Source organism: Larimichthys crocea, chromosome X (genome assembly GCF_000972845.2).
Source record: "Larimichthys crocea isolate SSNF chromosome X, L_crocea_2.0, whole genome shotgun sequence".
Classification (NCBI taxonomy): Eukaryota; Metazoa; Chordata; class Actinopteri; family Sciaenidae; genus Larimichthys; species Larimichthys crocea.
Genome location: NC_040020.1, coordinates 24988623 through 25003102, shown reverse-complemented (window position 1 = coordinate 25003102; position 14480 = coordinate 24988623). Strand labels below are relative to the sequence as shown.

Sequence of the window (14480 nt, the reverse complement as noted above, 5' to 3'; positions counted from 1 at the left end):
CCTAACACTGAAAATTGAATGCAAATACCCAGAAGCCAAAATTATTTTAGTTTCGCCTTCACTCTGAATTGCACAGAGGTCTCGAGTGTAACTAACTTGCCTCGTTGTCCGTGTACTGACTTGCTAATACACAGCACCAGTGTAGAGCACAGCTAGTACAAAGGCACAGCACAAAGCAAAAAGCATATTCACATACTGTAAATGAAGTAATTAGCCCAGACTATTTATCTTTACTAACACACAGAAATATAAAACACATTTATATGTTGTGGTCATCCTACCATATAGTGAAATGGCTTTTGACTGTGGGTGAATGTGACAAAAGGAAGCTATAATTAATATGATAATTAGGATCTATATGCTTTACCCCTTTCTGCCTCTAAAAATGGATTTTCTCGTATAACCAGACATACCGTACATGTTTCAGTGTTCTCCATGACCTTTCAGTCTACTGAAGGAATGCACCATATAGTTCCAAATAATGGCTTCATGTTGCTTTCACATCCAAGACAGACTGGAGTATTTAAAGCTAATATCATTCAGTGTTGAGCTTTTTATAGGCTTGAACACCTCCTACACATTAATACCATCTATCTAATATGTGCTAGTATGGGATTCCTTCCTTTTTTTGTTGTTTTTTTTTTTTTGCTTTTGACTCAACATTGACCTTTAATTATCCTGTGTATCACCTAATTAGAAAACAGTGAGGCAAAAAAAATAAAAAATAGCATCTCAAATTACACCTTGATGTGTAGCTACTGGCTCCCGTAATGTTCATTCACATTGCGCAGAACATCGCAATGTGAATGGTAATAGGTAATAATTAATTCTCAACAGGCATGACTGCTCTGTGTCAATTTGTGAATTTATCTCTACTAACACAAGAAACTCTTGTTTTTTTGATTGACAAAGATTAATCTGCAGTAAAGCTAGTCACACATGGCAGTTAATAAGAAAATAACACTGGAAAAAGAAATATAAAACACATTTGTACATTGTGGTCATCCTACTATAGAGTCATTGTTTGAAATGGCTTTTGACTGTGGGTGAATGTGACAAAAGGAAGATGGGGATAATTAGGATCTATATGCTTTACCCCTTTCTGCCTCTCAAAATGGATTTTCTAGTATAACCAGACACACAGTACATGTTTCAGTGTTCTCCATGACCTTTCAGTCTACTGAAGGAATGCACCATATCGTTCCAAATAATGGTTTCATGTTGCTTTCATATTCATGTTATTCTCTGTGGGCCAAAAAAAAAACAAAAAAACAAACCCATACAGTAACAAGAGCAAACCGTCACATGATCTCAAGCATACCATGCAGAGACGGTGGAGGAGATACTAATATCCTTTATTTCAGTAAAAGTAGCAATACCCAATTGAAAAAATACATTATTATAAGATGTAGTATGCTGTGTGAGGGGCTGTAGCAAAAACAAAAAAATGACCTACCAGAGGGTAAAGAGTCATATATTCCATCATAGATACTAGTGTTGCTCTACAGCTGCGGGATGTGCAGACAACTATTTGCCAACATAAGCTCATCAACAAATGCTGCTTTGAATAATAGTATATTAGTATTCATCTTATATTTACAGACTCAATTACAAACATAGAGCCAGAGATTGAACCTAGTAAACACCAGGGTGATGCAGTATAGGGGATCCAGTGGCAGTGGTGTGTCCAGGTTGGCGCGCGGCTAGTGGTGACGGTAATCCAAAAGTTCAGTTGTGGGAACAAACAAAGAATGGCAGGAGAGTGACAGATCGAGTTGTCCTGGGGCAAATGGAAAAATCATGTTTATACAAAAAGCAGAGTAAAGTGTACAATCTGCCATATAGACGTATGTAGTGGTATAAATGGGAAGTACTCAAGCATTAAAGTGCAAATACCTCATTTTTGTACTTGAGATCAGCACCTGGAACACAGATGTGAATCTCTGTAACAAAGCATTTCTATACTCGTGGAATTTGCTCCAATACAATCTGGATGAACAGCTTGGAAACACTGACATATAAAAGGAATATGTAATACATATTATGTCAAAAGCTGTTGCTTTATAGGGGAAAAAATATTTATGTTAATCATTTTTCACCTCATTTTCCCAACCTGTCTTTGTCGTTTGACTAGCTCTCTTTGAGTATTTAAGTCCAGAGGATGGCTTCTGACAGGACCAAAGAGGATTGATTTCAAAAGCTGGCTGCAAGAAATAATCAGTGAGGAAATGATGAGCTGAACCTTTGGCTAAAGAGAACAGAAGCCAGATGTGGATTCACGTGTAAATCAGTGCGTGTTTGAGAACAAAAGAATAATCAAAAAGGAATGAACAGTAATGACAAAAAAAGAACATTTTACGAGAGACATTTGCAAGAGATAAAATCCACATTTAGACGAGAAAATTCATACACACATGCACACACACACACACACACACACACACACAAGGCCTTTTATGTGAGATCTATCAGATCTATCAGACAACGCTTTTTATATTCCTCTGATTTATTTTTCCTTTTTCTCTGCCTGAAAGACAGACTGGAGTATTTTTTGTTGCTGGACTGTAACTTTGAAGTCACAGTTTATAAATATAGGACACAAATATAGAAGCAAATAAATCTGTTGTCAAATAAAATTATGACAAATATCATTCAATTCTGAGCTTTTTATAGGCTTAAACACATCCCACACATGAATACCATCTATCTAATATGTGCTAGGATGGGATTCCTTCCTTTTTTTTTTTTTTGCTTTTGACTCAAAATTGACCTTATAATTCTCCTGTGTATCACCTAATTAGAAAACAGTGAGGCAAAAAAAAGCTTCTCACATTACACCTTGATGTGTAGCCACTGGCTCCTGTAATGTTTATTCACATTGCGCAGAACATCGCAATGTGAATGGTAATAGGTAATAATTAATTCTCAACAGGCATGACTGCTCTTTGTGAATTTGTAATGCTGGAGGTGGAGTGAGAAGGTGAAAAAAAGCACAAAACCTGATGAATGAATGTTCTCCTGAATCTCTGCATTCCTACCAGCTTTTACACTTCAAAGGTCGGAGTTTCATGTTTAGAACTGGGAAATATTGTATTTGTCTATTTGATGTACATAGGGACAAATATATAGCAAATACACATTTGAAAAAGAAAATGAATTAGACATAAAAATGTGACTGACTTACATTGTATAGGTTCTAATTTTAAAGGAAAACGACAGATGATGTGTTGGTTTATGTTTTAAATATCTTTTATAGATAACTATGAGGTTCTGTGAGGCTGTACTCAGATACTATGAGATAAACGCTAATGCAAATAATGATGTTTAGCAGGCAAAATGTTCACCATCTTGTGCCAGTTTATACTAATCAGTATTAAACACAAACCACAGATGATGGGAATGTTAGTATTTTTACAGGTATTTGGTGAAAAATGAATGAAATTTCTTTTCAAGTTATAAACTAGTACAAAACCAAGAGTAAAGAAAGAAAATAACCAATAAACAAAACAAAAAACAACAAAGAAACAGATTTGGTCATCTATGAAAAATAATGAATTAGGTACATATGGAAACTAGTGTCAGTGTGCATGCACATACACTTGAACAAATGAGTACATAGCAACAAAGACACAAAACATAATTTAATTAAAGCAAATCAGAAATGGACACAGTCCAACAGTTTGAGGTCAATAGTCCAGAATATTATCAAATCAACAATCCCTTCACTGCACACCTGATTTTCTCCAAATTCACAAAAAAGAAAATATCTTTTATTCACAAATAACAAATCACAAATACAATTATTTTACATTACATGAAAAGTTAAAGAGAGAAACAAAAGCTTTTACAATACCAATACCAATACCATTTCACTTAGAACCTCATGGTGGTGCTAGATAAATTGTCTGGGAATCATGAACGTCTACAAATTCTTGTTTCAATTTATCTTGTAGATGTTTCACAGGATAACTGGAAACTTTGAGGTTGTGTCACTAACATCAATTGGATTCATCCTGCACAGACCTTCATCGTCTGTACAAAACATGATGGCAATCTGTCCAATAGTTATTGTGGTATTTCAGTGTGACTCGACGTGGTGCGAAGACTGAACGATTCTTTCATCTCAAGACACAGATGCACGCCCACCTACCCACAGCATATAATTATTGAACTGACCTATATTTGATTTCTGAAAAAAAAAAAGATTAATTTAAAAGCACATGTTTGTGTCATGCTTGGCAGTCATATTTGCCGGATTTAAAATAAAAATGATTTCCAGTCTTCTGATGATGCAGAACAATCACCACTTATCATTTCTTTTCCAGTCTCTTCCCTTTCTCTGACAAGGAAGGTAATGAGAAAAGTCTGGAATTATCATCAGTGCGTCGAGTGGAAAGCGAGGGGGAGGAGAATCCTGGGACACGAAAAGGACATATTTCATTTGGTGAGCTTTCAGATAACCTCTCCTGCTGTTTCTTCCACTTGCGTGTATGTGTAAATGAATGAGCCTGAAGAGAAACTGCTGTCCAGTAAAGCTCTCAACACTCTGTGCTAGAGTGGGCTGATGATAAATGAACCCTCTTGCACAAAATGATAGCAATATACGCAATAATAGTAATTCAAAAAATGTTCACAGTAAATGTTGGAAGTACATGATGGACTTTAAGCACTGTAAAACAAAATAATGCAATGAAGAACACAGTGAGACCTTTTTAGAATTTCCATTCAGACTTATTAAAGCTGCACTAATTGTTATTTTATATTGGTGTATGACTATGTAACGTGAAATGGGTCATTCATACTGACGAACTGATAGTGAATTATAATTAAGCTCTGCAGTTCCCCTCAGTGCTATCTCTACCAGCTTCTCTGCTGGAAAACTGTGGAACGTTCCCTTAAGGTTGCAATGTACAGTAGTTGCTGCCCCTAATTAAGGAGTTCAAGTATCCTGGGATGTGAGATGGGCCGGCGGATTGGTGCAGCATCTGCAAAATTACAGATGTTTGTATTAGACTGTTGTGAGTAAAAGGGGAGCTGAGCCAGAAGGCAAAGCTCTTGATTTTCCAGTCTATCTACATTCCAACCCTCACCTATGGTCATGAGCTTTGGGTAGTGACCGAAAAGAATGAGATCGTAGGTACAAGCGAAATGAGATTCCTCCGCAGGGTGGCTGGGTTCAGTCCTAGAGATAGAGTGAGGAGTTCAGACATCTCAGGAGAGTGTGGAGTAGAGACACTGCTTCTTTGCATTGAAAGGAGCTAACTGAGGTGGTTTGGGCATCTGATTAGGATAGCTTCCTTTGGAGGTGTTCCTGGTACTTCAACCTGTAGGAGACCCCAGGGCAGAGCCCTATAGCCTTGCTACCTTAGTGCTATGGAGCATTTTAGGATTTTTCAGCTCATTGTTTTGGTTTCACTGCCTGTAACTTTACCATTTTTCAGCTGTTCTGGTAATCTACCCTTCACTATCTGTTCTGCACCAAACAGCAGACAGACATTATTGGCTGGTAAACATAGTGGATTTAACAGTTAAAGAGCTAAAAGAGATAATGAATATTGGACTGTTTGTCAGGTGATTAGCTATTGTGCATGTCTCTAAATGAGTACGAATGTTGCTCTATGTCTACTGGATGTCTAATAAGCACATTTGGCCAACGGGATCATCATATCATGTTCACGGGGTGACAATATGTCAGTGATTGTTAATAACATGGTCCTCTACTCACAAGTGGCCAAAAATAAATAAAATAATTAATACTGCTTTAAGAAGTTTCACTCTGAAACAGATGCATTATTTTCTGGTTGACATTCTTATTGTAAATTTTACATATGTATTTGGACATTGAGGCAAGATTAAGCAGGTGGAAACAAGTCTTTCGAAATGTTACTTTAATCGTGGATGGCTTTAAGAAGATTTAATGTTTGTAAAGTATGTAAAATGTGACAGTTAGAGCTTAAAGGATTTAATTGATTTTTTTAACAGGACACGTTGAATATGGATTACTTTTGACGCTTCACCTCTCCATTTTTGCTCTTTTTAATCCCCATCTCTTAAAACCTTTTCCTCCAAGCCACTCCAAACTGTTAATTACCTACCCAGGAGATACAAAATGTAAGAGGGAAGATTTTTCACACATATTTTACTTGGTTCACAATTCACTGATCGACTAATGTCCCGTACCCTGCCACAGAAAAGATTACAGATCAAGATGATGAAGTCAACCATACTGATGTAAGCTAAAGTCTCGCAGGGACAAAATCATCCATCCACATATTGATTCATTTGAAATTAATTGAAGCAGCTGCTGGACCCTTGTGTTTTAATGTGCATCCATGTCCAGATGTTCTGTGAGCCAGGGGCATCATAATTATTCTTTCATTAAAGTTTTTTCATTGCCTTTGTAAGGGGCTGTGACCACGGTAGCTACCTCTTTTGTGTGCTGTGCTCACCCACATGTGAGGTTTAACCAGAAAGGCAACTGTTGTGCTGAAGGTCTTCATCGTAAATGAGGGAGGAGTACCAAAGAGAAAATCAATAGGGCAAAAGTGTTGATTGATGAACTGACTGCTGGAGGTATGAACAAACTCACTTCTATTAGGAACTGGTCCCTCCCACGTTAGCCCACTCATTTTCCCTGCTGTGAGACTCTGAGACATCAGCCTGACTTGGACCCAATCCAGCCAGAGGTATCAGATCTGCAAAGGTCATAGAGGAAAGAGTAATTTGCTACATAGCGTCACACAGATAACATAGCACAGCTGAAGCAATTTTTAAGGCTTCACTGAATACAAAGAATTGCCAGACTTGCCAGTCTGTGCCATCAGTATTCAGTGTAAAGCGACATGCTGTAAGACACAATGAGAAGGATGTAAATTTAAAAGAAGAAAAGATTTACATCATGTTGTATCAATGTATTGCATCTTGGGGTAAAATTGTCTGTTACATATTTTATATAGTCCTACCGACTGCTGGGGTTAGAATGAAATATTAATTTGCCCGACTAATATAATCATTACAGATGAATGTTGAAGATCAGGAACGAGTGCCTTCAAAAGCTCTTACTCAAATTACTGCTGGCAGTTGTGAATAAGTATAATCGAACAGTTTGTTCCAACCAAGTAATTTGACTGGACTATAGAGGCCATGAGTGCTGATATAGACCATAGACCTGGTGATTACGATTTGTTAATTGTGTCATTTCAAGAGTTTGTTCATTTAACAGGTAAGTTGGCCTCAAAACCAGGGGCAGAAGAAGGCAGATAATACTCTCTCTCTCTCCCTCCCTTCCTCCATCTATCCATTTTCTTGCTCATATCACCAGTCACAGTGGCAGCAGGCTCAGCAGGATAGTCCAGCTATCCCTCACCCTAGCAATGTTTTCCAGCGCCTCCTGGGGGATCCTGAGGCATTCCCAAGCCAGATGAAATATATGATCCCTCCAATATGCTCTGGGTCGACCCTGGGGGTCTCCTTCCTACTACCTGCAGAAACTGGTGATGTCAATGTGTGGTAACACTTTCTGTTTTAGCTGTGTTGAAGAAAACAATATAAACACAGGGAGAACAATATATATATATTACATTACAATATATTAACAGTTAACACCATAATAGCATTATGTTGTGCAGACTTTATTTTATGCAATTGAAATGAATTTGTGTACGACATATTATAGTGAATATAATAGCCTCAGATATTAGTTTATGTGACACACTTGAAACTAACACTGTTAGACAGCAGGCTGAAAAAAATGTCACAAATATATAAAATACCCCCTTCAATTATTTTCCTGCTGAATCAGTGAGCAAACAGGGCTGTAACTGGACATAGGAATAAATGAGGCGGATCACTACTCCGTAAGCAGTTGCTAACCTTAAAGGATTTCATTACCCCAGGGTTATGGATGATGATATCATCTATTATTGACTCTGTAGATATTGGCATTCGTATCATCTTGTATAATCCAATATCTGTGGAATTGCAGTATCAGCACACTACATTCACAACACACATCACTTCATATTGAATTAAGTATGCTGCTTATCTGACCACTGCTTGCAGCTGCTTTTCCACATCTTGCTCTCAGTCTCAGCCACTTTTCTCCATCTCCTTACTTTATCCCCTTTTTCCATCCCACGTTCTTGGTACCACCATCACGCCCTCTCCTTCTCCTCCCACTGTGTGTGTGTGTTGTTTTTTTTTTATCGTTATTCTCCTTCCATTCAGCCAGCGCCACCTGCAGCAACGCCTTGATGCTTCTCATTTTCGTGTGTCAGTCAAGCCACCCGGTGGAAAAACTGCATCTGTGCAATTGGTCGTATTCCAGCTGACAGCTAACATGAACTGACACACACACAACTACGCACACCAACCCAAACATATAGTCCTATCTTTCATAGCACAGTAAGTGACTCACAGGGGAATGCTCTTGGGTAGATTGACTGAAAAACAGCTGAGTGACAGCAGTTCATGGACATATAATGCAGGCCACGCAAAAATAGACATTCACACAGTCATGCAGAATATAATACATATATTTGTTGAAGTGTGCGTTACATATACATTTAAGGTTGTTCAGAAATGAAACATGTTTTTTTGGTGCGTTCTGCCTTGATGTTATTGCTGCTCTCTATAGGGCTGCCCTGCAGACTGGACACATGTTATCGATGTTGGAAATGCCTAGGACCAGAAATTCAGAAAGTCATGTAAAACACCATCTTGACCTGCTCCTTTTATTTTTATTTTTGGCCTTTTCAAGCTTTATTTGATAGATACAGCTGAAGAGTTACAGAAATGTGGGGAGAGAGAGACAGGGAATGGCATGCAGCAAAGCGCCGCAGGTCAGACTCAAACCCAAGGTTGCTCATTTTATTAATTAATTTTAAATTAATTTTAAATAAAGTACAATTTATTTTTAATTCCATCTATGATTGTTTATGCATCATTGGGTCCCTACTCTGTGTGTACGTATGAGTGCATGAGCGTATGCACATGCACGCCACACATAAACTAATATTGTTAAAGTATTCCCTGGGGCTTGAGAACATAGGATGCCTAAATCAGCTATCGACTCTGTCCTCCTTCATTTGAAGAGTATAGAATCACTACTTTATTGATCCCTCTCTTTAACCTTTGCCTCATTTGATCTCTAACATTGTTTCCTCTCCCTCTCTGTGCTTTTTCCTCCAATTTCCTTCTTTTTGTCTCCCTTGTCCAGTCCCCTTTATTGACCCATCACAACTGGAAATACCCCATTTTCTGTCCTCACCTTCTGCTGCCTCTTAGCTATATCCTTTTTTTTTTTTTATCCCAATTGACCATTTTCCACCTCCGTCTTCCCTCATTGGTTCATTGTTATAATAGCTACTGAGGCAACACATTGTGACCTTGAAATGACCTTCTCTGTCTACTGTGAGTGAAACATGATTTGACTGACTTCATTTCTATTTCAGGTCCCCACACAGCAGTTCCCATGAGGGACATTTTCTCTATCACAAAGACATTTTCACTCAAAAAATTGAGAGTAATTTGAAGCCTCATAGTTTACAACTACGAGACATGAAAGAAGCGTAGTCAGGAAATAAAAAGACTATTCAAAGACGCTGAACCAATGAAATAAAGACATAAAAAACATCAGTCTGTAGTAATTATGTGCTACATGAGTTTAATTACTTTACAAGACCTCTCCATATGATTGGTGATGGTGAAAGCCTTTTATGGCAAGATGAGGAAACAAAATATAGATTTTCCATATGTCAGATGTCTCATCCTTTCACATCAAACTGGATTATTTATGTGTATGGTTATGTTTGCATGCTGTGGGTGGAAAAGATATTGAATGTAAGATGGCTTTTTGTGAACTGTTTTCACATTTTTCACAACAGATGGCAATGAAGGGCACATCTGCAGGCACTTCTGCTGATTTACTTCTTATGGTGTGTGCGTGTGTGTGTGTGTGTGTGTGTGTGTGTGTGTCTGTGTGTGCACGTGAACACACATCTGAATGTGTGTTTTATGAGCAATCACGTCATCTTACAGTGATCACTGCATTCAGGCCAACCACAGGAGGGCGAGGGCAGGTGGAGACTGTGAAGAGGGCAACAGAACAACTGAGAGAGATTGTGGTTGGGAGGGGAGGGGGACTTAGTCGGACTGTGACAGATGAAGGAGGACAGTGAGGAAAAAAGTGTTATTAGCCAGTAATCGAGGGAGATGGGGGGTCGAGGAAAAGAAGACAAGAGAGACAGGAGGGGCAAGGGGTATGAACACAGCGAAGTGAAGCAGGCAGAATACTCTTGGGGGGTGAAAGGATGAGAAAGAAAGAGACAGTGACAGAACGGGAGCTCTTGTGTCACTCTGAAGAGGACATGTCTTCTGTCTGACCTTTTCAGATGAATTCACACCCCTCCACCCTCTCCCTCTTGGATCTCAACCAACTTCAAAAAAAAAACTGTCCTCTGTGGCTTCCCCTAGCTTTTACTTTTAAACTCTAACTTCTTTCCTGCATAAATACTGGTCAGTGAGAGCAATGGCTCTCCACAAACTGCTCTCCACAGAGAACTTGGTGTGGTGATTTAGCACCTGAAGCGTATTCTGTTGACAGTGTTTCTCCCTCCCTGTGTCTAACCTTCTGACAGCTTGTCACAACTGCTGAGGCGGAAGCTGACAAGGTGTTATTCTTGTCAACAGAAAGACAATTAAATACTGTAAAAAGAATTGATTACTTCATCACCGTTCAGTACTCTCGTGGCCCTTTCTGAACCTTTTGTTCACATTTCTGTGGACATAAATCCAGTTTCTCAAAAGACATGAATATATGTTAGGTATGAGCAATACTGTGGTCATTGCCTTGTCACAGAGCTAGTAACAGTTGGTCTTTAGGTGCTACACTGTGCTACACTGTGACTGTCAAATACAGAGGATAAATTTCCTTTTGGGAATAAATAAACTATTTTTTGTCACGAACTGGATGCATACCAGTTGTTTTCAAGGTCAGATCAGAAGCATCAGTAGTAATAGTAGTAGTGAATAAAACATGTAATCCAATGCTTACATGTTTACATTTAATGCATAATATTACTGCTGTTGACCAGTTGCCTCATGTTGCGACTGATGAATAAAGCAGTGCTGCTCTCTGTGGGACAAACTATGCAACTACACTTTTTGAGGTTTTTTTTTTTTCTGCCTGAAAAGCTGATGTGATGCTGTTGTTATTGATTTTCATTACTTTAGTGAAGTGTTTGCATGCATAAGTTCAAAATAAAACTTTTACTTGATTTCTTTCCTCTCTATATACACACATTAGCACGGCATGGCTACATGCTGCACACTGTTTACAGTCTTCCTGTGTCACTTGAAAGACCAAAGCGCCTGTGTGAACTTCATTCATAGACACCAGAAAACATCAAAAACTAGACATATTAGTGCATGAGTGAAGGAAATAAAATATCACAAAATAAAATAGGTGAATAAAATTCGATGAATTAAAAAAAAGGGGGGTGTACTGCTCAATGTCAAATTATTATTATTAGTATGACCAACTTTACTATGGGTCCCACACTAGTAGTTGGGACTAGATAATGTTTTTACTATGGGTCCCACACTAGTAGTTGGGACTAGATAATGTTTTGCACCCACATGAAAATATAAAGGATAAAAAAAAAATGACATAAGTATAAATAAATAAATAAATAAATAAAATTTAAATAAATACATTTTCGTAATTAAAAGTCTATTTTTAGACTATTTTTGTACTTATTTGTTTTTACATGTATTTATTTATTCTTGTTTTTCCTATATCATACTATAATTATAGAGATTTATTCATTTTTACATGTCCACATTTATTTATTTATTTTTTGGTCCATGGAAGAAAACTACAACTCACACTCTCGCGATACGAGATATGAAACCTCGCGATACTACGCGCGTCTGATTCGAGGCAAAGTGGAGGGATTTCAGTGCGGCTAGCGGCATGCTAGCAGAGCAGAGATAACTTGTCTTATAGCCGCTCCGATCTTCACAAACAAGTCGGCTGAGAGGTGAGGACATAACCCGCTTCAAGCTACACCGTAATACCGTGAACACCAGCAGGTACTTTTGAAACTGTGAGCTTTTAGTTAGCGCTTATCGGAACAGCTGCAGAAACCAACACACACACACACACACACACACACACACACACACACACACACACACACACACACACATGTAACTTTAGCATTTTGACTAACGGTTGGTTTTAAACGGCTTCACACACACAGAGAAAAGGTGGCAGAGTAACTTAACGTAATGTAACGAAGTCAGGTTTGTGTTTAGTGACTTGTTTTGTTTTGTTGTGTTTGTGTCAGTCAGCATGGAAGCTAACGTTAATGTCAGTCACTATTACATGGCAACTTTGATTTAAGTCATCTATCTATCTATCTATCTATCTATCTATCTATCTATCTATCACCTTTTACCTTTCTGGCTGCTGCTGTTGTGTTGTGTGTTGTTGACCCTTGCTCTCACTAGGGATGCGCCGAAATGAACATTTTCGGCCGAAACCGAATAAAAATTGAATGGTTGGCCGAATACCGAAACCGAATATGAAATGCGGTTGTTAAATTTTTTACTTTTTTTTTTTTTTTTACTATTGCTAAATAGCCTAGAAAAAAATTGTAGACATGTAGACATGTTTTTTCAGTAAAGTAAATGTTTATTTAATATCCTTAATATATTCCAGTAGAATTTCCAGTTAGTATAATTATTATTTCATTTATACTGTTAGAAAGCCCATGTTGTTTTAATCACTGTTAATTTGTTCTTGAAAGAAATACTATTTAGTTTTATTATATTTCCGGTGGTTTATGAACGCATCATAGTCATTCGGCCTTACTATTCGGCCACTTCACCGAAAGCCGAATGTGGCATTTTTTGCAATATTCGGCCGAATGCTTTCGGTTGCCGAATATTCGGTGCGTCCCTAGCTCTTACCCTGAACTCTCCCTTTTTTGCAGTGCAGCACCAGCAGCTCTCACAATGGATTTAGAAGATGACACCACTGTGTTAACAACCTTGAAGTCCTTCAATTCCTTCATCAGCCGCAATGAACCTCCACAGCGGCTGTCGGAGCACTCTGCAGGGAGCGGAAACCTGCAGAGTCAGTACAAACGCAGCATGGAGGTATGTAGAATAATAAATAAAAGCTGTGTAAATGGGGCATTAACATGCAACACGTGCACTGACTGACTTGTCTTTGACTTTTTTAGTTGCTGGAGGCAGCAGAGAGGGTTCAGTCGAAGAACCGCTACCTTCAGCTGGACCAGGAGAAGAAGCAGATGGAGCTGAGTCACAAGCGAGCTCGATTTGAACTAGAGAAAGCTGCTTCAGACAGCGCGCGAGACTTGGAGGTACAGGCCACGCAGTGTTACACTTTCACACCACGGGTGCAAATGAGTATATGGTAAAGGTTACTCTTGGTTGTTGTCTCCAAGAGGAGAAAATTGTCTTGGGTTGAGGGAATCGCCTCATTAAAACCAAACATCACAATAAAACACATTAACTATGAACGCGTGTAAACATTAACCAGAGATAAAACAATTAGTCACAAAGCCATTCACCTAAAAACTACAGACATTTGGAGACATATCTGGAACACACACACACACTTTATTACATAAATTACGAGCAAACACATTTCAGTTGATGTGTCTATAGGCAACAATGTATCCATTGTTTCACTTTAACTGACAGAGGGGAAATGTTTGGGAGCCTGTACCTCTCTGTGAATTCATAAGCACATGGAAAAATGTGAAAAAATGCTGAATAGTTGACCTAAAATGTCTTGGAGCCTGAGGGGTGAGGAGTTCCCATAATCTTCCCTGATGTCTGATTCAGACTGAATATTTGAGTCTTAAATTTTACCATTAGGTTTCTAATCAAGCTGCTAACGCCACAATGTAGGATGGACTTTATAATAGCTCTATAAAAATATGGATAATATAATATATATGTATAATTATCCACCCGAAAACCTCTGAAGGGCATTTAGACAGAGACTGCAACAGTACAGAAGAAAAACAAAAAAACCTTGGCATGTCGGGCAAAACAGCTGGTGCTCCTGTGGAGCTTAGTTGTGTGCACAACTGAGGCAACTGAGTGATCAAATATGATTTGTCTTTGCTGTGCCAAGGAGGGAAAAATCACATAAAAGGAGGTGATTTTGGGTTCACAACATACTGAAAAAAAGGAAACCGTATGGTGAACGCCACCTATTCTTCCATGTCTTGTGTTGCGAGTTGTGTCTTGATTAATTTGATTGACTGCCTGGACCAAGTGTGACTTAAAGCTTTACTTCTATGTGCGTCTAAAAAAGACAGATAGGAAAACCCTCTTATCATCGTTGTGTCTTTGAAGATGAGATGGAGGCACTGATGGATTGTTGCACAGACACTTGCAATGACACCTTTATGCCAGCTAAACTTACTATCAATGTGGAA

General features: G+C 38.4%; 1 protein-coding gene across 5 annotated transcripts in view; it reads left to right on the top strand.

The window, feature by feature from the left end:
* The first annotated feature begins 11908 nt into the window (after positions 1–11908).
* Positions 11909–14480, top strand: part of mad1l1 (mitotic arrest deficient 1 like 1) — a 64132-nt gene continuing 61560 nt past the window's right edge. The window contains exons 1-3 of one of the 5 annotated variants that reach the window (XM_019253719.2): positions 11909–12041; positions 12999–13164; positions 13251–13391. In XM_019253719.2, the coding sequence (XP_019109264.2) occupies positions 13021–13164; positions 13251–13391 (285 nt within the window). In that variant the 5' untranslated portion in view covers positions 11909–12041; positions 12999–13020. Of the gene's footprint in view, positions 12094–12998; positions 13165–13250; positions 13392–14480 lie in introns of all 5 variants that reach the window. The other 4 variants (XM_019253721.2, XM_019253720.2, XM_027283205.1 and 1 more) reach the window with 4 other exon arrangements.